Source organism: Dendrobates tinctorius, unplaced genomic scaffold (assembly GCF_039654945.1).
Source record: "Dendrobates tinctorius isolate UK_male_01 unplaced genomic scaffold, ASM3965494v1 ptg000075l, whole genome shotgun sequence".
NCBI classification, from domain to species: domain Eukaryota; kingdom Metazoa; phylum Chordata; class Amphibia; order Anura; family Dendrobatidae; genus Dendrobates; species Dendrobates tinctorius.
Window position 1 is genome coordinate 51,631,582 of NW_027361743.1, and position 22,356 is coordinate 51,653,937.

Sequence of the window (22,356 nt, forward strand, 5' to 3'; positions counted from 1 at the left end):
AGATTCTGCAGGTGAACAACTGGTTACGTTGATGGTGCCGTCAGCAAGGATTTGGATTTCTGGATCACAGAGTGAATTACCTATACGATGGACTACTTGCTAGAGATGGGGTGCACCTTACGAAGACTGGAAAACATGTATTTGGAAGTCGTCTTGCTACACTCATCAGGAGAGCTTTAAACTAGAACAATGTGGGAAGGGAAGCAAAAGGCTAGAAAAAGCCATACACCTGGCAAATGCTATGGAGAACTCTGCTATTAGAAGTGGGAGGAAAGAACAAAGACAAAAAAATCTAAATAATGCAAATATTGGAGAAAGAGAAACCAATCCCAAACTAAAATGTTTCTATACTAATGCACAAAGCATGGGAAACAAACAAGGAGAATTGGAACTACTAACGCAGGAAAAGAAATATGATGTCATTGGAATCACTGAAACTTGGTGGGACGATACACATGATTGGAATACAAGGCTAGAAGGATACAACTTATTTGCTAGAAACAGACTTGATAAACAAGGAGGAGGTATCGCATTATATGTTAGAAACGCATATATCTACACAGAGATTGAAGCTTCAGAGACTGGGAGTTCTGTGGAAACTGTTTGGGTAAGAATACAAGGACAGAACAATGGAAAGGACACCATTGTAGGCATTTACTATAGGCCGCCTGTGCAAGCTGAAGATATGGATGAACTCTTCATGCATCAAATGGCGAAGTTCTCCCAAAAATATGACACAGTTGTCATGAGAGATTTCAACTAACCTGACATTTGTTGGGAATCTCTCTCAGGCAAAACTAACAGGTCAAGGAAATTCTTATCCTCTCTTGCTGACAACTTTATCTTCCAAAAGGTAGGGGAGAAAACAAGGGGATCTGCTACCTTGGATCTAATCCTTATAAACAGGGAGGAAATGTTTGAGGAGGTAAGAGTGGCTGAGACTTTAAGGGGGTAGCTACCGTGCTATTTTAGAATTTTGGATACCTAGAGGAGGAAGACCTGTGAAGACTCAGACGTCAAGGTTAGATTTCAGAAAGGCAGATTTTAAGGGACTCAAAAAGAGAATTGAAGGGATCTAATGGCTGGATATCTTTAAGGACAAAAATGTCCAGGAAGGATGGGAAATCTTGAAAATTGAAATTCTCAAAGCACAATTGTTAACAATTCCGAAAAGAAGGAAGAATAGGAAGCATTTAAGGAAACCAGGATGGATGAATTGAACACAGAACTTAAGCACATGCTAAAAAGGAAGAAGGAAATGTTTATAAAATGGAAAGAGGGAGGCATATCTAAAAAAGAATATAATGCTGTCTGCAGAACTTGCAGGGCACTAATCAGATTATATAAAGCTGACATTGAATTGAGGCTTGCAAGAGATGTCAAAAGCAATAATAAAGGACTTTGGGGATATGTCAAAAGTAAAAAAAAGTCAAAGATGCTATAGGATTTTTACAGGATGAAAATGATGAAATGGTAAGACAGGATGTTGAGAAGGCTGAACTTTTAAATTCCTATTTTGCATCTGTTTTCTCCCAGAAAGGAAATGTAACATCAACTGTTCTTCACTGTCCTATTAAGAGAATAAAAGAATCCAGGATATCTATAAACAGAAAGATAGTGAGGAAACACTTAGCTAACTTAAATGAATTCAAGTCTCCAGGTCCAGATGAATTACACCCCAGAGTACTGAAGGAGATAGCAGAAGACATTTTTGAACCCCTCTCCATAATCTTTGAAAATTCTTGGAGAACAGGAGAAGTCCCAGAAGACTGGAGAAGAGCAAATGTTGTTCCTATCTTCAAAAAAGGGGAAGAAGGTGGACCCAGGCAACTATAGGCTGGTGAGTCTGACTTCTATACCAGGAAAGATCTTTGAACAAATAATTAAACAACATGTATGTAAATACCTGGATAAGAATGAAGTGATTAAACAGAGTCAGCATGGGTTTGTAACTAATAAGTCATGTCAGTCTAACTTAATTTCCTTCTATGACAGAATCACTGATTGGGTGGATCAGGGAAATGCTGTAGATATAGTATATCTTGACTTCAGCAAAGCATTTGACAAAGTATCTCACACAATCCTTATTGAAAAAATGGCTAAGTATGGAATGGACAAGGCAACTGTTATGTGGATTCATAACTGGCTTAGTGATCGGACCCAAAGATTGGTCGTAAATGGCTGCACATCCAGTTGGAGGAATGTCTCAAGTGGGGTACCACAGGGCTCTGTCCTGGGCCCTGTATTGTTCAACATCTTTATCAACGATTTAGATGAAGGAATTGAGGGCAAACTGATTAAATTTGCTGATGACACAAAGCTTGGAGGGATAGTTAATACTAGAGAAGAGCGAGAGAGAGGATTCAAAAAGATATAAATAAACTGGAGCAGTGGGCAGCAACTAACAGAATGGTTTTTAACAGGGAAAAATGCGAAGTACTACATCTGGGCAGTAAAAATGAAAAAAGCATATACAGAATGGGAGGAATAGGCCTAAGCAACAGCACATGTGAAAAAGACTTGGGTATATTAATAGATCACAGACTGAATATGAGTCAACAGTGTGATGCAGCAGCAAAAATGGCAAATGCAATTCTAGGATGTATTAACAGAAGCATACAGTCTAGATCACGTGAAGTCATTATTGCCCTCTACTCCTTTTTGGTCAGATCTCATCTGGAATACAGTGTCCAGTTTTGGGCACCACATTTTAAAAAAGACATCAACAAACTGGATCAAGTTCAGAAAAGAGCGACCAGAATGGTGACCGGTCTGCAAACCCTGTCTTATGAGGAAAGGTTGCAGGATTTGGGAATGTTTAGCTTGCAGAATAGAAGACTGAGAGGAGACTTAATAGCTGTCTACAAATATCTCAAGGGCTGCCACATTGTAGAAGGATCATCTTTATTCTCATTTGCACAAGGAATGACTAGAAGCAATGGGATGAAACTGAATGGGAGGAGACAGATTAGATATTACAAAAAACTTTTTGACAGAGTGATCGATGAGTGGAACAGGCTGCCACGAGATGTGGTGAATTCTCCTTCAATAGAAGTCTTCAAACAGATGCTGGACAGACATCTGACTGGGATGATTTAGCGAATCCTGCTTTGAGCAGATGGTTGGACCAGATGGCCCAGGAGGTCCCTTCCAACTCTACGATTCTATGATTCTATGATACTCTGTTCTCTTCCCACTCATACTAATAGGTGAATTGGAAGTTAGATCGAGAGTCCCAGTGTGCGGCAGAGACCGATGTGAGTGATTATTTTCCTTACAACACACCAGAATATGTTGGCGCTATATAAAGTAGACTGTAAGCTTGCGAGCAGGGCCCTCATTCCTCTTGGTATCTGTTATGATCTATGTGATTATTGTTATGCTGTAATGTATATTGTCTGTACAAGTCCCCTCTGAAATGTAAAGTGCTGCGGAATATGTCAGCGCTATAGAAATAAAATTTTTTATTATTATTATTATAAGTAAAGCACCTATGGTTGTACATACAGGGTACACCTCGTTCTCCAGTCTGGTAGTGTGTGTTGTGGATGTGATCTTTTATTCACTTTTAGAATTGAACAGGAAGATTTGCAGATTGCTGCTCCATCGGCCACATCTGTAGTCTGTGCCGCCATGCTGGTGCCTTGCAGACCTCCTATTACTTGTGGCATCCTTGCGCCTCTTCTGATTAGTACAACGTGTGTCGTCGTCACTTTGCGGGATGACATACTAAACGTTGCGGGGCCTACTGATCAGAATAGGCGTGGTCAATGAGCACACGGTTACACAGAACTAGCGCCCCACTCTCCGACATCTCTGCCTCCCATACATGCCAGCTCTAATGTCTGCAAAGTTTGGGTGCTGCGGTGTTGTGGATTATTTACTGAACTACGTGTTAGGCATTTAAACCCACAAGCCGACTTCAGACATTTGTGCCACCGCTAAAATTCTGTCTTTTTTACTCCACAATGCGCAGGTGATACACATTATTGTTCCGTAATTGAGCTGTTATGTTATTTTATGCAGTTTTAGTTCTTGGAACTTTCCCCATAATACCGCCTAATGCCTCCTCCAACTCATTGTCTATATTTGCAGTCTGGTGTTTTGCATTGAAACATTAGTGTCGCTGGTAAAGGTGGTTTAGCTGTAAACACTTTTTGGGGCGTTCTCGGACACATCGGCTCTTCCTTTCTCTTGTTGTGTGGTATGTAGTGTTAGCAGACTTGTAGCGTCATTGTTGAGTCTTCCAGAAGAAGCTGAAAGGTTACTGTGACTCAAAGGACGTGAACTAAAATGTGATCCCCAATCAGATTATGTTTCATAATATTGTACATTGTATTTCAATAATACATAACATTAAAAGGGGAAAATTCCACAAGCGGAATGAAAACCTCAGTGGGGGTGTTGGATATGCAATTACATAGACGGATTATATACTCTTGGTGTAAAAGGTGAGCTAAACAAATAATTATGATATAGTAATATAAATTACCTGTAGAATAAATATTGAGCAACTGGCGCATTAGAATAGTAAAGAATAACAGTATAAATACTCAAGAACAATTGACTAATGCAGGTAAAGTGCATAGGTGTAGGTATATATATCTATAACAAATGGTTCATTAATGTATCTGGAGAGAAAAGTAGTATAATATAGGCAAATGCTTGATGGATGTGTAATCCAGTAGGATAAAATTGTACAAATTTATCCAGATGTTGTTTGATCTGCTGTGTAATTACTGTTGCTGTATACACTGTGTTCCAAATTATTATGCAAATGATATTTTTCTATGATTTTCCTAAATAGTCGGTACAAATGACAGTCAGTCTAATAAAAGTCATCACCTGTTAGAGTATACATCAAATTTTATTGAAGAAACCTCCAAATAATAACAGTATAATCTCCAAAATGAATAAAAACTCAAATTGCACTGTTCCAAATTATTAGGCACAGTAGAATTTCTAAACATTTGATATGTTTTAAAGAACTGAAAATGTTCATTTGTGGAATTTGCTTTTATCTCCTTTTATGCCCATAGCAGTCAATGACTCAGAGGTATTCTTTGCAGCATGAGATGGTGCATTGTCATGCATGAAAATGATTTTGCTCCTGAAGGCACATTTCTGCTTTTTACACCATGGAAGACAGCTGTCAGTCAGAAACTCGATATACTTTGCAGAGGTCATTTTCACACCTTCAGGAACCTTAAAGAGCCCTACCATCTGTTTCCCCATGATTCCGGCCCAAAACATGACTCCTCCACCTCCTTACTGACCGCAGCCTTGTTGGGACATAGTGGCCATCCCCCAACCATCCACTACTCCATCCATCTGGACCATCCAGGGTTGCTCAACACTCATCAGTAAACAAGACTGTTTGAAAATTAGTCTTCATGTATGTCTGGGCTCACTGCTATCATTTCTGCTTGTGAACACTGTTTAGGGGTGGCTGAATAGTAGGTTTATGCACCATAGCAAGCCTTTGAAGGATCCTACACCTTGAGGTTCGAGGGACTCCAGAGGCACCAGCAGCTTTAAATATCTGTTTGCTGGTTTGTAATGGCTTTTTAGCAGCCACTCTCTTAATCCGATGAACTTGCCTGACAGAAACCTTCCTCATTCTGCCTTTATCAGCACAAACATGTCTGTGCTCAGAATCAACCACAAATCTCTTAACAGTACAATGATCACGTTTAAATTTTTGGGAAATATCTAATGTTTTCATCTCTTGACCAAGGCATTGCACTATTTGATGCTTTTCAGCAGCAGAGAGATCCTTTTTCTTTCCTAAATTCCTTGAAACCTGTGCCCTGCTTAATAATGTGGAACATCATTCTTAAGTAGTTTTCCTTTAATTGAGCTCAACTTATAAACTAATTATCACAGGCATTTGAGATTGATTTCAGTGATCCAAAGAGCCCTGATACACAATACCATCTGAGTTTATTTGAAAAACAAAAAATTACATCTTTATGACACTTAAATCCAATTTGCATAATAATTTGGAACACAGTGTAAATCTCCAGTGATGTTACCGTATTATTCGGACTATAAGAGGCATTTTTTCCTCCAAAAATGTGGAGAAAAATGGAGGGTGCATCTTATAGTCCGGATTTACCTGATGTGGAGGTGGGGGAGCAGCGAGTCACAGGAGGCAGGAGCCGGCGGCTGCAACTAACTCCTGTGTTTGCTGCTAAAGAGAAATGACTATTCACTGCATTCCACGCCCATGGGCGTGGAGGGCAATGAATATTCATTTCTCTTTAAAAGCGTCTTGGTATGATTAGCCCCCAACCCCGATCCTGGTACGCATGGCCCCATCCTTAATTTAAAAAAAAAAACAAAACATTGCATTTACCTTCCCTGCACTCCCTCACAGCATCTTGTTCTTGTAAGCAGCGCATGGCAGGGACATCATGTGCTGCTTGCAAGCTGAAGGGCAGCTGCCGCAATACTTACTGCTCGTCGGGGCTGAGTGCGTAGAGAGCAGTGATTATTCATTGCTCTTCAGTAGCGAGCATAGTGTCAGCTGCCGGCTTCCTGCTGCTGCCGGTGGTCACGTGTCCCACTACATAAGAGAAATGAATATCTACCTCTCTGGGCAGGGAGAAAGATGAATTTTCATTTCTCTTAAGTAGCACAGTCCCGGCGTGCAGAGCAGTGGGTATTCCGGCAACTGTGCTCTGCGTGTGAGCAGCGCATGATGTCCCTGCCATACACTGCTTACAAGCATAAAGCATCTGCTGGCAGCGGAACAAGGTGCTGCGAGGGAGCGATGGGAAAGCAAGTGTTATGGTTTTTTTTAATGTTTTCTGATGGGGCCATGAATACCAGGATGGGGGTCTATTATAAGGATGGGGCCATGCATACCAGGACCGAGATGGGAACCAATTATACCAGAATAGGGATGGGGCCCTGCATACCATGATAAGGATGGGGGGGGGTCATGCATACTAGGACGAGATGGGGGCTCTGCATACCAGGATAGAGATGGGGCCATGCAAAGTAGGAAGAGATTGGGACCCTGCATACCAGGATAGGGATGGGGCCATGCATACTAGGATAGGGATGAGGGGGACCATTCCTACCAGGATAGGGATGAGGGATCCATGCATTCAGTGATAGGGATGAGGGGGCCATGTGTGTCAGGATGGGGAATAGGGGACCATATATACCAGAATTGACCACATTTTTTGCTTAATTTTTTTCTCCTAATTTCCGCCTCTAAAACCTAGGTGCATCTTATAGTCCAAAAACTACGGTAATTGATCTCCATACATGTGGGTGTATCTATATACTGTTTGTAACTATCCACTATTGCACGGTCACTGTATCTGATGTTACAGCCACATAAGTAGATATATATGAATCTTGATCTTAACGGTGGATATTAATAACATCTGGATACATGTACAATCTATTTTATCCTACTGGATTTACTATACATCCACCAAGTATTTGCCTATGTTATACTACTATTCTCTTCTGTGAACCATTTCTTACATAGATATATCTACCTACACCGATGCACTTTACCTGCATTAGTCTATTGTTCTTATACTTGTTAATGTTTCTAATGCGCCAGTAGCTCAAGATTTCTTCTATCTATAGGTAATTTATATATTTATTTATCATCATTTGTTTGGTTCATCTTTTACATCAAGAGCATATAATTTGTCCATGTAATTACATATCCCACAACCACCTGCTGTTTTTATTCCACTTATGGAATTCTTCCCTTTTAAGGAATATGGCAGTGGGAATGCAGCACGGCGCGCTTCACAGGAAGCAGATCATGATTGATTAAGTTGCCGCCACCCATTTAAAGCATGATCCGAATGAATAAAGCGGCTTCTCTAATTTGAGGGTGTGCTCATTTTTGCAAGGAAAGTTAGGAAAATGTACTTTTTTGGCTATGTGATAAAACAAATCTTGTTAGCAATTAATGACCCACATTTACGGGAATATTTGGTAGTATGGTAACCCATAAACCAGTGATTCCCAAACTCCAGTCCTTACGGCCCCAACACTTTGTTTTCAGGATTTCCTTAGTATTGCAGAGGTTAGAGAGTTTCTGATGCCTTAATAATAATTTTATCACCTGTGTAATACAAAGGAAATCCTGAAACAAGACATGTTGGGGGCCATGAGGACTGGAGTTTGGGAAAAATTCCAGAGAAAATGTGGATTTTATTTCAAGCATGTGAAGCTCTGGAGGCAGATTCTCCGGGAGATCTCTGTCCGGCCGATAGATCTTAACAGCTCATTTACATATTGAGGAAAAACTATATTTCTCTGGAATAATAGATTGGATCACAGATATTAAGGTATCATTATATTCAGCATTTTTCGACCTGCTCGTCCGTATGGATGGCTTAGGAGGGTTGATCCTACTGACAGATTCCCTTTTGGAACATAAATTGGTGAGAACAGGGCTTATTCGATTAAAAAAACAAGTCACCCGGATATTTCATCACAATCTGGATATCTTTGCTGGGTCATTACGTATTGCGTATCTGACAAATTGGAGGAAGCCTAACGCTCCAGACTAACGTATTTCTGTAGTTAAATACTACGTTTCCAGGACGTCCCCCTGACAGCACCATGGAGGAGGTCCTCCTCCTCCTTACAGGGACAGGAAAAGCACACGAGAGGTTAAAAGGTTCCGTCCCACCCCCATCTCCCTCAGTGTTTTTCTTGTCCCTGCATGGAGGGACACGAGAGAGGAAGTGCAGCAGTGCTCAGGGGGATCGTGCGGCTGGTCCAATCCTTCCCCCTGTTAAGACGCCCAGGGCCAAAACTCTCCGGTGGGGAGTCCCTCTGCCCCAAAGGCCAGGAACAGGATGGCGCTCCTGGAGTGAGCTGCTCCTCCTGGTGGGGGTCTTTCTGCTCCAAGCATGGCCGCGTGGGTGGCGAGGGCCGGTCCCCCGCAGGCAGCTGGTCGGGCGGGCGCCAGCATCAGGAGGCGTGGCGCGTAGGAGGAAGTGGCCAGAGAGATTCCCGGCCTATCGCGTCTCTCTGGAAGCGCTAGGAGGATGGACACAGAGCAGACGAACGGAGGGGTAAGTGCGCTTGGCACAAAACTCCCTCCCCATGCCATCCACTGCGGCCCAGGGCAATAGCCTGATTACCCTATCCTCTGTTAATAGGATAAGGGAACCCCAGCAGCCCCCTCGACAGTGGCCAAGGCCGCATCCAAATCTCTCAGATGCCCTGTATGCAGGGTAAAGCTGCCTATACCAAAACCCTCTGCGGGCCCTGCACGTCAAGGGTAATAGGAGAAGAGCAGCCGTCCCTCCAGGCTGAGATGAGATCCCTGATTCTGGAGGAGGTCCAGGCCTCTTACACAGCGGCGATCCTCCAGCCCCGGGCCAAGCCGAAAGCGTCCTAGGTGGGAGGCGGAGGTGTCTGAGCCAAGCTCCGAGGAGAAGTCTGACTTCCGGGTCCCAGATCCAGAGGCGGAAGGAGAGATCCCGGCAGACAAGCAGGACCAGGGCAGGAAATACCTGTTCAGACTTGAGGACACGGACGATTTGGTCCAGGCGGTGAGGAACACCATGCAAATGGAGGAGGTTCCTAAACCGCAATCCAGACAGGACCTAATGTTTGGAGGTCTCGTGTCTTGAACCCAGATAGTGTTCACTGTAAGCGAATACATCAAGACAATGATTCGCGAGGAGTGGAAGGAGGCGGAAAGACATCTGGTGCTATCCCGGGACCTTAAAGGTCGACTGCCGTTTGATCCTGAGGAAACACGGTTATGGGAGGAGGTTCCGAAGATCGATGTTCCGGTAGCCAAGGTCACCAAGAAAACCGCCATCCCGTTCGAGGATTCATCAAGTCTCCGGGACCCTATGGACAGGAAGGCGGACGTTCTATTAAAAAGAACTTGGGAGACCTCGGGGACCCTTATCAGGGCTAACATAGCAGCCACCTCGGTGGCCAGATCTATGTTTCTGTGGTTGGGGCAGTTGGAGGATCACCTTACCAACAAGACCCCTAGGTCAGAGATCCTAGCTTCCCTTCCCCTCATGAAGTCGGCCACAGCTTTCCTATTAGATACATCGGCCGAATCAGTAAGATTTGCAGCCAGAAATAGCTCCCTCTCCAATGCGGCCTGAAGAGCGGTCTGGCTTAAATCTTGGTCAGGAGATAATGCTTCTAAAGCAAAGCTCTGCTCCCTTCCTTTCTCAGGTCTAAGAGTATTTGGACCAGCCCTGGATAATATCTTGGAGCTGGTGTCCGACAAAAAGAAAGATTTCCCAGAAGAAAAGCCTAAGCGGTCCCAGCCCTTTCGGAGAGTGCCCTTCTATAGGAGACAAACCGACTCTAGGACCCAGGTTAGGTCTAAAAGAGGCTCGTACAGAAGCCCCCACGGCCAAGGTGGGAGAAGCAAGGGCTCCCTTTTTCCGTCAACCTCCAGATCTAGGAGGCGATGACGCCATAGGTATTGGGGGAAGACTTCGCCACCTCGCGACGAATTGGTCCCGAGTTACCAAAAATCAGTGGGTCCTCAGAACCATTACAGAGGGCTACAGTATAGAGCTCCACTCCCAACCCCCCCCCCCCCCCGACAGATATGTTACCCCTACTGTAGTCCAGGTGGACTCTCCAATGTGGGCAGACATACAGGACATGATCAGGTCAGAGGTTATAGTGCCAGTTCCTCTGACAGAAAGGGGAAAGGGACACTACTACTCCCTGTTCTCCATTGCAAAGCCATTCGGCGAGGCCCGGACTATTATAAATCTAAAGCCTCTAAATACCTGGGTCAGGTACAAGAGATTCCGGATGGAATCTATTCGGTCCGCAATACAATTAATGGACAGGGACGCGGTCATGTGCACTCTTGACCTGAAGAGTGCGTACTGTCAGGTCCCTATCCACCCCTCATCCCAGAATTTACTAAGATTCGCAGTCAAATTTCCAACCCAGACCTGCCACTTCCAGTTCCAATGCCTTACATTCGGCCTGGCCTCGGCCCCCCGAATCTTCACAAAGTTGGTAGCAGAGGTAGTGGCCTTCCTGAGGAGCCAGGGTATCGTCATCCCGTACTTGGATGACTTCCTCCTGGTGGCAGTATCCGAAGAAGCGCTCATCCGAAACAGGGACCGAGCATAATCTCTAATGGAGTTCCTCGGCTGGAAGATCAACTGGCAAATATCTTGGACTCACAAGACAGGATATCCATGCTACCCAAGTGCAGGCAGAAGACCGTTCAGGACAGAGCCAGGGACCTCCTAAAACATCGCTCCTCCATAAGAGAAGCAATGGAGGTTCTGGGCCTAATGACGGCCTGCATCCCGTGTGTCAGGTGGGCCCAGTCCCACTCGAGACCGTTACAGAAGCAGATCCTCGCAGTATGGAACAGGAGTCAGACTTCGCTCAATGGACCCATAACGCTGTCAGGGCCTGTGAGGGAGTCACTTCGGTGGTGGATACTGGCCCGAAATCTCCAGTTGGGCGTATTATGGACAACCTCTCCATACATGGTTCTCACCACAGACGCCAGTGCGTGGGGATGGGGAGCCCACGTAGAAGGGAAGATTTTCCAAGGGAGATGGCTGGCTGAAATCGGATACAGATCCTCCAACTACAGGGAGCTCTACGCGGTCTGGGAAGCTCTGCAGCGGATCCTTCCAATCCTAAGAAACCGACCACGTCCGGGTACTGTCCGACAACATAACAGCAGTGTCATTCTTGAAACATCAGGGAGGACCCCGCACCAACCGCTCCAGGCCTTAGCAGGAAGAATATTCTCTTGGGCAGAGAAAACAGTGCTCTCGGTAACAGCAGTCCACCTAGAGGGTTCCCAGAACGTGGTGGCAGACTACCTAAGCAGACAACAGGTCTACCCGACAGAATGGGAGCTGAACGAAGAAATCTTTCGTCAACTGTGTCAACGTTGGGGAACCCCCAGTATAGACCTGTTCGCAAATCGAAGAAACTCAAAGGTCTCCAGATTTTATTCCCTGAACCCGGCAGACCACCCGGAAGGTGTGGACGCCCTGAGCCAGACCTGTGAAGAACCCCTCTCGTGCGCATTCCCACCACTGGCACTCATACCGGCAGTGTTAAGGAAGGTCCGCGAGGACCACGTAAAAGTAATAGTGGTGGTTCCATACTGACCAAAGAGAAGCTGGTTTTCCCTACTGGGAACTATGGCAGTGGGAAACCCGGTCGAGCTACCTCCGTGGAAAGACCTCATCCACCAAGGCCCGATCTGCCACCAGAATCCAGAAAGACTTCATCTCTCGGCTTGGATCCTGATAGGAACATGTTAAAGGCGAAGGGCTTATCAGATCAGGTCATATCTACCCTACAGGCCAGCAGGAAGCCGGTTACATCCGCAATATACCGGAAGATCTGGAAGAGGTTTTGTCTGGACGGTGGCAGGTCTGACCTCGTGGGGGGTACCCCTGACCTCCCTAGTATTTTAAATTTCCTACAGTCAGGGTATAGTAAAGGTCTTAAGCCCAGCACTTTAAAGGTTCAGATTTCAGCCTTAAGCTCCTACTTTGATTACCCGTTAGCATCTCATCCATGGGTAGCAAGATTTGTAAAGGCCACGCAGCGGCTTCGCCCCACGATTAGGCAGCTCACCCCGCCTTGGGACCTTGGCCTGGTACTCAGATTCCTATGTAGGAATCCCTACATTTCCAGTAGGGAGATGCCTATCTCAACTCTCACCCGCAGAACGGCCTTCCTTGTAGCCATTACCACGGCCAAGAGAATTGGAGAAATCCAGGCCCTATCCATTAGAGACCCATATCTACAGATCAGAGAGGACTGTATAATCTTGAGATTAGACCCGGCATTTACACAAAAAGCAGCCTCCTGTCAAAATATAAACCAGGAGATAGTGTTACCATCATTCTGTGACAATCCCCGTAATGAAAAGGAGCAGCGTCTGCACTCACTGGACGTGAGACGTGTGGTTATTAACTATTTAGAAGTCACAAGTAGCTGGCGTATTGACCCAAATCTGTTCATCCTCTTTTGGGGTAAGGGGAAAAAAAGCATTTAAGGCAACTATCGCCAGATGGATTACCTCATTAATCTCAGACGCCTACCAGGCGGAAGGTGCGAACCCGCCGGATAGATTAACGGGCGGCCCGCTCTACCAGGGCAGTTTCAGCCTCATGGGCCGAACGGGCGGGCGTGTCGGTTGATCAGATCTGTACAGCAGCAACCTGGGCCAGATTTAATACTTTCTGCAAGCACTACAAGCTTGATGTGATGGCTAGTCAGCAAACCGCATTTGGGAGAAAGGTTCTCCAGGTGGTAGTCCCACCCTAGGGGAGGTGCTTTGGTACTCTCCATGGTGCTGTCATGGGGACGTCCTGGAAAATGGGTATTAGACCTACCGGTAATGATGTTTCCAGGAGTCCATTCTGACAGCACGGGTAGTTCCCTCCCTGTTATGTTATGCTATACTATATTATGTTATGTCATTTGCTGTAATATGATTGTATCATTAAAATTTTACGTGCATTATCCACACTGTGGTACTTGTCAGATCACTGAGGGAGATGGGGTGGGACAGAACCTTTTAAACTCTCGTGTGCTTTTCCTGTCCCTGTAAGTAGGAGGAGGATGTCCTCCATGGTGCTGTCAGGATGGACTCCTGGAAACATCATTACCGGTAGGTCTAATACCCATTTTCACATATGAAATTTCCCCCCCAACCCCTCACCCTTCTCTTTACTGTGGAAGTACAAGGGCTCGGAGTGAAAATCCAGCATTTATGTTAAACATTTGTAAGAAAATGGGCTTCTGGGTTGGGTATAAATAGTCGCTTGTGAGTTGCTAATGTTCCCGCATTGTAAGTGCTGTGAAATAGGGGCAATTTGACCGCATTATACATATACAATGCAGCGGGGGCTTCCTAAAATGATATGTAGCGTTCTACAGCAGTGAAAGCACGGTTGTGTTGGATCACATTAGCTGTTCATAAAGGCACGAAAAAGTTAGTGATGGCCTTAAATTGGCTCCTGTAATGATAAGGTTTCTGTTCGTCTCCTGTCACCGAGGGTCCTGAGGCTTTATCAGGCTGGGAGCCGACTCATTCATCAAGGCTCCTGTAGTACAGGCGTGAGATGCACCTAATTCTTTAGGAGGAGTGCTGCTCTCTGAACTTGGCCAGTCTTTCAGCCCCTTTGTTACCACCACCAATCTATTCAAGCACTGGGGTACACTTGTGTTGTAGTTTACGCCACTTTCTTGGCATAAATTTGTCTCAATTTGTTCCCGCCACTACAAGTCGTGCAAAAATGTTGCATCATTTCAAGCCGTTTTCTACTACTCAACTGCTTGGTGAATTGGAGCTTATATTTGCAGCTCACTTTGGCGCTGCCGTCAGCTGTACATTTACCCTACAGTAACCGCCGAAGCGAAATTACACCATTAAAGGGTTATTCTCAAAATGGCTAGTCCTCACCTATCCATGGACCTCCAGCAAACTCGAGAAGTCTTGAATGACTGTGTACAGGTGCCCGTGCTCGACCTTCACTCCATTCATTGACTATGGGACTGCTGCAGAAAGCCGAGTGCACAGCCCTGCAATTTACTGCAGTCCCATTGACAGTGAATGGAACAAAGGCCGAGCACGGACACCTCCGCTCCATCCACGACAGGGCTGCGGAGCTGCACCCTTGTTTGATAGTTTTAAGAAGACACACATTTATAAAGTTCAACCTGGGGATCCTATGTTTTGATCCAGAGGAAAGCAAAAGCCCGAAGAGCTGGAAGAGTAGGTTTATCATTTTGGTAAGGGGAACCACTGTCGTCCTTTGGCGGTGTTACAGCTCGGGCGCATTCTCCTGTTGCCGAACATCTTCCTCTCCTGGCAGTCAGCAGCAAACAAACATTCGGCCCCTGAATCAGTACTTGTGGGTCCATTTTTTGTTTTGCATTACATTTTTTTAAATGGCACACACAGTCCATGAATTTTGCATAAAGTAAAAGAAAAAAAAATCTTTATTTTTGTGTTTTAACCTTTTTGCAACTTTAGTGCAAGAAAAATCAAATGTTTTGTAAAAGTCATAAAAGTTCTGCCGTACATGAAATCATTCCTGGGTGGACCTGGCGCACAGGTGCTACAGTGTTTGTGATTTCCTGAAAAGTAAACCGCACCAACATATAGAACCTAGATTAAAAAAAAATGGAAATTACAGAAAGAATGGAAAACAGGCGAAAAATAGGCAAAAAACGCGCAAGTGCAATAATGAGTCAGTCCCACACATACCTATGGCGTAGGTGATGTCTGTGTTGCATTTATTTACTTTTTATCTACAATCTATAAATGTTGTTTTCTCGAATGTTTCTTGTGTTATGCTGCAGGTCTCCGTCCTGTCCCGTTGTAGCTGGAGGTTACACATTTACTATTTCTTGGAATTAGCCACATCTGCCTGTTACATAACTCTATAATGTGCACTCATTTAATGGAGGTCTAAACATAGCATTTTACAATTGCAGCAGGGAAAAAAGTTCAAGCTCTGATTAACATATATATCCAGTAGTACCTGTTCTGACCTGCAGATGGCAGTATTGCTCTTGCTGGTTTTCTGTATGAGAGCATCCATTCATAATCTGCTGTACATAGTGTCATGGTCACGTGTGTCGGGACGCAGATGATACCGCAAGGCGGACCCATAACACACGTGACCCTGGATACACCGCCTCCAGTGGGGCGCATTTAAATAATAAAAACGTGCAGGTGGATACGCCGCCTCCACCTGGCGAATTTAGGTATTACACGTTATACATACAATATCTGGAAACACCGCCTCCAGTAAGGCGCATTTAAATAATAAAGGGGGAAACCTGGTAAACTTTAACAATGGTGGGCCCTGCAATAGGGAAAAGGGAATTGGAGACCTCCTGAGCTCCCCTGAGCCAGTGTCCCTGCACTCCTAACGTTCCCTATGCCGGTTTCGCACCGGGCGCCGCACGCGTACCTCAACGCCCTTGCTCACCCTGACCCTATACCCTCACTAGGGAATGGGTCGGTGCGGAGACTAATCCCACCACTGCACTAATAACACACATGAGGAAAGAGACAATACAGGGGAAACACCACTTAGCTTTGCTCTGTTGCGTGCGCTCCTAGCAACAGAGCCCACCACCTGCATGCGTCTTCTCCTCCACCCGGATCCATCACCATAACAGGATCCTTCACCTTAGTGCAGCCTTGGAGCAGAGTCCAACACCAGTTGCAGCTGCTTAGAACCAGAGTCCCAAGGATGAGTTCAGCTGCTGACACGAAGTCGAGCATGCTTGAGTCCAGCTCAGCGGCCAAGTCCCACATGGTGAGTGCCACTCTCCATAGTTGCCACTCCACCAGCCCATGCAGACACTTCCCGCTGACACCATCACTGCGACTCCACCACGCCATGCCAGCCCTTCGTCCAGACACCATAGCTGAAACACATCCCCCCTGGCTAAGCTGCGCAGGACTCCTCACCAGCTCCATCCTTCCTCCAGGCTCTCCAAAAACAGAGTGAACACAAACTCACAGGCAGTGATTGCACACCTCTAGCACACCTTTATAGGGTGTCACACCTAATACCTAATTAAGTGCACAAAAACCCAAAGTGCAATATCAAAACCACCACCGGGGACAGTCAAGACACCTTGGAACTTTCCAAAGTAAAAAAGTTCACCCAGTGATTTAAAACTGTCAGATCACTTCAGATCATGACACATAGCAATGACGGTGCGTCATGCCGAATTATAAAGCCTGATCAGTGATTCGCCTTTACTCTGTGATACAAATGTTTTTTCATCATTATTGGAACTGCAGAGTGACTACACAGTGCACCTACAACTATTGGGCTGGAGATAAAAATGCATATTAACGCTTTCTTTTCCACAGGGAACAGATAATTAAGCAGTCCACTGAGCTGGTGTTCAGAGCCTACATGGAACTGTACAACGCGGTCATGGATCCTGCTAACAGTTACAAGGAGCCCGCCAGCATCCTCCATAGATCTCCACAACAAGTGCAGACCCTACTTTCCTGAGCGTTACCCCCTTCCTCCGTCACCTCACATTGTACATTGTCCGACCTTAATAAACGAACTTGTATGTGTGCTGGGTCTTATTCCTCTTCATACAGTTACTATACGCAGGTAACATTTATACCATGTCCTAACCCTGAAAGGGAATCTGCCAACAGGTTTTTGCTACCCCGACTAAGAGAAGTATAATGTGGAGACAGAGACTCTGATTCCAGCGATGTGTCACTTACTGGGCTGCTTGTTGTAGTTTTGATAAAATCACTGTGTTTTTTTCTGCTGCAGATCTACCAGTACTTCAAATGCTGAGTTGTGTATAGCCCCAACAACACCACTGATTGGCTGCTTTTTGCCTATGCACTGTGTGGCAGCTTTCTGTATAATTAGTGGTGAGGCGGGGTTATACTGAGCTTACGAATATGGAGGACTACCTGGCAGCAGGTTTACTAGTCCTCTAGTGATCTCCTGCAGTGTTTCATCATTTTCTACCCAATGTGAAAGCAACATTATATAGGGGCAGAGACCCTGATTCCATCAATGTGTTACTGACTCTGCCGCTTACTGTTATTTTGGTAAAATCACTTTTTTTGTCTTGTGGATCTAGCAGTTTGCTGAGTGCATAGCTAATAATAATAATAATAAAAAATAATACATTTATTTCTATAGCGCCGACATATTCCGCAGCACTTTACATTTGAGAGGGGACTTATACAGACAATAGACATTACAGCATAACAATAATCACATAGATTATAACAGATACCAAGAGGAATGCGGACCCTGCTCGCAAGCTTACAGTCTATGAGGAAAGACTGGTGGACACGAAAGGTGGGTGGTAACAGTTGCCCTGATTGTATGGACCAGCCATAATGTTAAGTGTGTAACAGTACAGACACAGAGGGCTAAATGGATGCATAAAGCATGCGGGAACATGATGCGGGGAACCTGGTTATGGTAAAAGTTTTGGCTGTGCCACACAGGGATAGATTAGGTTAATGTGTTGAGGCGGTAGGCCAGTCTGAATAAATGCATTTTCAGGGCACGCTTAAAATTGTGGGGATTGGGGACTAATCGTATTGACCTGGGAAGTGCATTCCAAAGAATTGGCGCATCATGTGTGAAGTCTTGGAGACGGGAGTGGGAGGTTCTGCTTATTGAGGATGCTAACCTCAGGTCATCAGCAGAACGGAGGGCACGGGTAGGGTGGTATACTGAAACAAGGGAGGCGATGTAGGGTGGTGCTGAGCCATGGAGGGCTTTGTGGGTGGGGGTGATAAGTTTATACTGAATTCTGGAGTGGATGGGTAGCCAGTGTAATGACTGGCACAAGGTAGAGGCATCGGTGTAACGATTGGTGAGGAATATGATCCTGGCTGCAGTATTCAAGACAGATCGGAGCAGCTGTCCAAGGGTCTTCATTAATATAATCTGGCAAAGTGTGTCACTTTGAAACGGTGAGTGGAATACACCGGATTCCTACACCTCTGCTCTCCTCATCACCGATCCTCTAGGAACAGAGACCCTGATTCCAGATATGTGTCACTTACTGTACTGCTCGCTTTAATTTTGTTAAAAAAAAATCACTGTTGTAGCAAGAGATTATCACTAAGTGATTTTTTTTTAACAAAATTAAAGCGAGCAGTACAGTAAGTGACACATATCTGGAATCAGGGTGTCTGTTCCTAGAGGATCGGTGATGAGCAGGAGAGCAGAGGTATAGGAATCCGGTGTATTCCACTCAACGTTACAAAGTGACACACTTTGTCAGATAATTAATGAAGACCCTTGGACAGCTGCTGCACCGATCATCTGCACAGAAAAAGCTGCCTTGCAGATCATGGTAGGTTGTGCCTCCCCAGTAGATGCAGAGCAAGAGCTCTACTAATCCTTATTCATAGATGAATCGTGGGAATGACTGCTTACATTAGCCTGAAACGCGTAAGTTTCATGTATACTTATTTTATTATCAACATGGTTTTTATTTCATTGAGGATTTTTCTGATTGGTGTTTCTTTGCCCTTTGTCATAATGTTTATGGAGCCATCCTTTCAACCCCCCAAAAAATAAGGTTGGGGGAAAGAATGCTCCGGCACATCAGATTTCAGATTGCCGATCTGTTTGCTCTCCACGACATAAGATGTTGCCGGAGGAGTCTGATAGCAGCTCTCTAACAGTGTACGGAAGCGCTGGGCCGCACCACCTGGTCCTGTGTGTGGAGGAGTCGTGATATTGCCGGCAGCCGAATCGTAGGACCTGAACATTGCTCCATTACTGGTTCATCTAAGGTTTTGTATGTGAAAAGATGGGATGAGTGCTGCAGACATGAAGTAACTGCATACAGGCTGCTTGTAATCAGTAACTAGAGGTCACATGTAGTGGTGGACAATGTCTGATACTATCTTGACTCCTTGGATAAATCATGCAGTGAGTCATAAAATAAGATTTTATTGCACTTCCCAATTCCAAAATACATCTATGAGGTCAGAAGAAATGCACAGATCATCCAACAGCACAAGATGAAATATGTGCAATCCTACTGGAAGCATTATCGTCATCTGTAACAACTGGAGGCATCACAAACCAATCTGACATTGGTCACTGGTGAGCAGGACCATATTTGCTGCTAGGCAGCTGAGGTCCGGTGCCTAGAGTGGCGGGTTGCAGACGGCAGCGCCAAGATGGAGTAAAAAATGACAATGTATTAAAACTAGTATTATTTTTAGAAGGGGGAGCGCCTCCAATGATTTGCATTTGCGTCTTTAAGACGGGAATACGAATGAACCACCAAAACAGGAAGCTAATTGACCCCAGACATCATGGCACTGCAGTCACAGCAGCAGCGTTAGAACTCTGCTGCACATCAGATCAGGGAACTGAAGTCAGAGTACATTGCCACAGGGGAGAAGAGATGCTGGAGATGGGAGCAGGCAAGCACTCATATTGCTGAAGTTTCAAGGGGGCTATTTCTGTAGACTAGGGGGTGAGGGGAGATCTTACTAGAGGGGCGATTACTGTAGATATGGGTTTAGAGGGGCTATTACTATAGAATGAGTATTAGGGTGCTTACAGAGTAAGTAGTGTGATGGGGCTCAGTATAAACATATTGACTGACAATGTGTGGGACAGTAGTGGGCTTAGTATATGGAGTAGGGCAGCATTGGGGCTCACTATGGAGAATGGCGTGGAGTGAGGCATCACTGAGCACTCAGTATGCAAAGTTGGGCAGTGTGGGTGGCTCAGTATGAAGAGATGAAGAGCTGGGCAGCGTGGAGTCTCAGTATGAAGATTGGGGCACCATAGGGGGCTCTGTTATGAATGGGTCACCGAGGAGGAAAAAACCTAAACATGCTAAGCCCAGAAAAACCAGAGAGGTTGGTAACTATGCAGATTGCAGATCCCTGATCCTACCACCACAACTAGCAGCAGCCGTGGAGCTTGCCTACGATGAACCTAGATGCCTCGTCACAGCCGGAGGACTAAATAAGCCTAAAGCAAGAAAAGGTTAAACTAACTGCCCCAGAGCAGACCCCAAAGGAATAGACAGCCCCCACACATGTATTGATGGTGAAACAAGATGAAAACACAAACAGGTAGGAAAATAGGCTGAGCAAATGATGGGGCGCAAACTACCTAGATAGGATAGGAAATGAAAGACACTGCAATCTGCCAAAAACCCTACAAAAATAATGTCCAACACTTCTGATAGCAAAATTAACCCTGAAGTCACTAGACTTCTCCCACTATATCAGCACTCTGAAATACTCTGAGACAGAGCAAAAAGAGGCCAATCTAATAAGGGACAAAAAGCAAATTGGCAAATACAGATAAATAAGAGTGGAAATTCAGCACAGCCCAAGCCGGGGCTGGCTGACCACACAAAAAACTGAATAGAACAACAAAATCAAGTGTGAACATTAGCAGAGGAACTTAGCTTGAGCTGACTGGAACAGAGCTGAGAACCAAGACCTGACAAGCAGAAGGAATCACCAGCAACTGCATAGGGCGTTGGCTGTCTTAAATCCAATCTGAGACTACTGAGATCCAATTGTCATCCTCATTCTCAGGTGGCAGATTTCCCCCAATCAAATCAGCCTCACTACCTCCTGTTACCACCAGAGGGAGTCTGGAAGGAAAACTAACAACTAGTGAACCAGAGAATGAACTCACAACAGTACCCCCCCTTGAGGAGGGGTCACCGAACCCTCATCCATGCCACCAGGCCGATCAGGATGGGCCCAGTGAAAAGCACGAGCCAATCTATTGGCATGAATATCGGAGGCAGAGACCCAAGAATTATCCTCCTGACCATAACCCTTCCATTTGATCAAATACTGGAGTCTCCGTCTAGTCAAACGAGAATCTTTTTCTCTACCTCATATTCCACATTGCCTTCAACCAACACAGGGTCAGGAGGTGCTGCCATAGGAACCACTGGCTCAACAAACCTCTTCAACAGAGATTTGTGAAATACGTTATGGTTCTTGAACGTAACTGGAAGAGCCAATCGAAACGAAACGATTAAGAATTTCCAAAATCTTATAAGGACCAATAAATCTTGGCTTAAATTTAGGAGATGCAGCCTTCATAGGAATATTCTTAGACAACAACCAAACCATATCACCCACTTTAAACCGGGGACCAATGGTCCTATGCCGGTTGGAAAATCGCTGGGCCTTTTCCTGAGAGAGTGACAACTTATCCACCACTTGGTCCCATATCTGCTGCATTCTCAACCACAGTGTCCACACCTGGGCAGGACGAAGATTCCACTTGCCGTGAAGAGAATCGAGGATGAAACCCAAAATTACAGAAAAAGGGTGACATCAAAGTGGCAGAACTAGCTCTATTGTTCAGTGCGAATTTGGCCAAGGGCAAAAATGAGACCCAATCATCCTGATCAGCAGATATAAACCATCTTAAATAAGACTCCAAGATCTGGTTTGTTCTCTCAGTCTGTCCATTGGTCTGGGGATGAAACGTGGAGGAGAAGGATAACTGAATTCCAAGATTGGAACAAAAGGCTTTCCTGAATCTGGAAACAAACTGGACTCCTCTGTCGGACACAATGTTCTCAGGAATCCCATGTAACCGAACCACCTGTTGTAAAAACAAGGGCACCAACTCAGCGGAAGATGGCAACTTTGGGAGTGGTACAAGATGGACCATCTTCGAAAATCTATCACAAATCACCCAGATAAGTCATTCTCTGAGAGACAGGAAGATCAGAAATAAAATCCATTGAAATATGGGTCCATGGCCTCCTGGGCACCGGCAATGGCATCAGCAACCCACTAGAACGAGAACAGGGTTTAGACCGAGAACAAGTCCCACAGGACTG

At 45.2% G+C, this 22,356-nt stretch overlaps 1 protein-coding gene across 1 annotated transcript in view; it reads left to right on the forward strand.

Annotated features, from left to right (window-relative positions):
- COG6 (component of oligomeric golgi complex 6) overlaps nt 1–17,093 on the forward strand; it is a 156,871-nt gene extending 139,778 nt beyond the window's left edge. Inside the window, exon 19 of the mRNA XM_073583272.1 lies at nt 16,877–17,093. Within this exon, the coding sequence (XP_073439373.1) occupies nt 16,877–17,024 (148 nt within the window). The 3' untranslated portion in view covers nt 17,025–17,093. The remainder of the gene's footprint in view (nt 1–16,876) is intronic.
- Nucleotides 17,094–22,356: the final 5,263 nt, after the last annotated feature.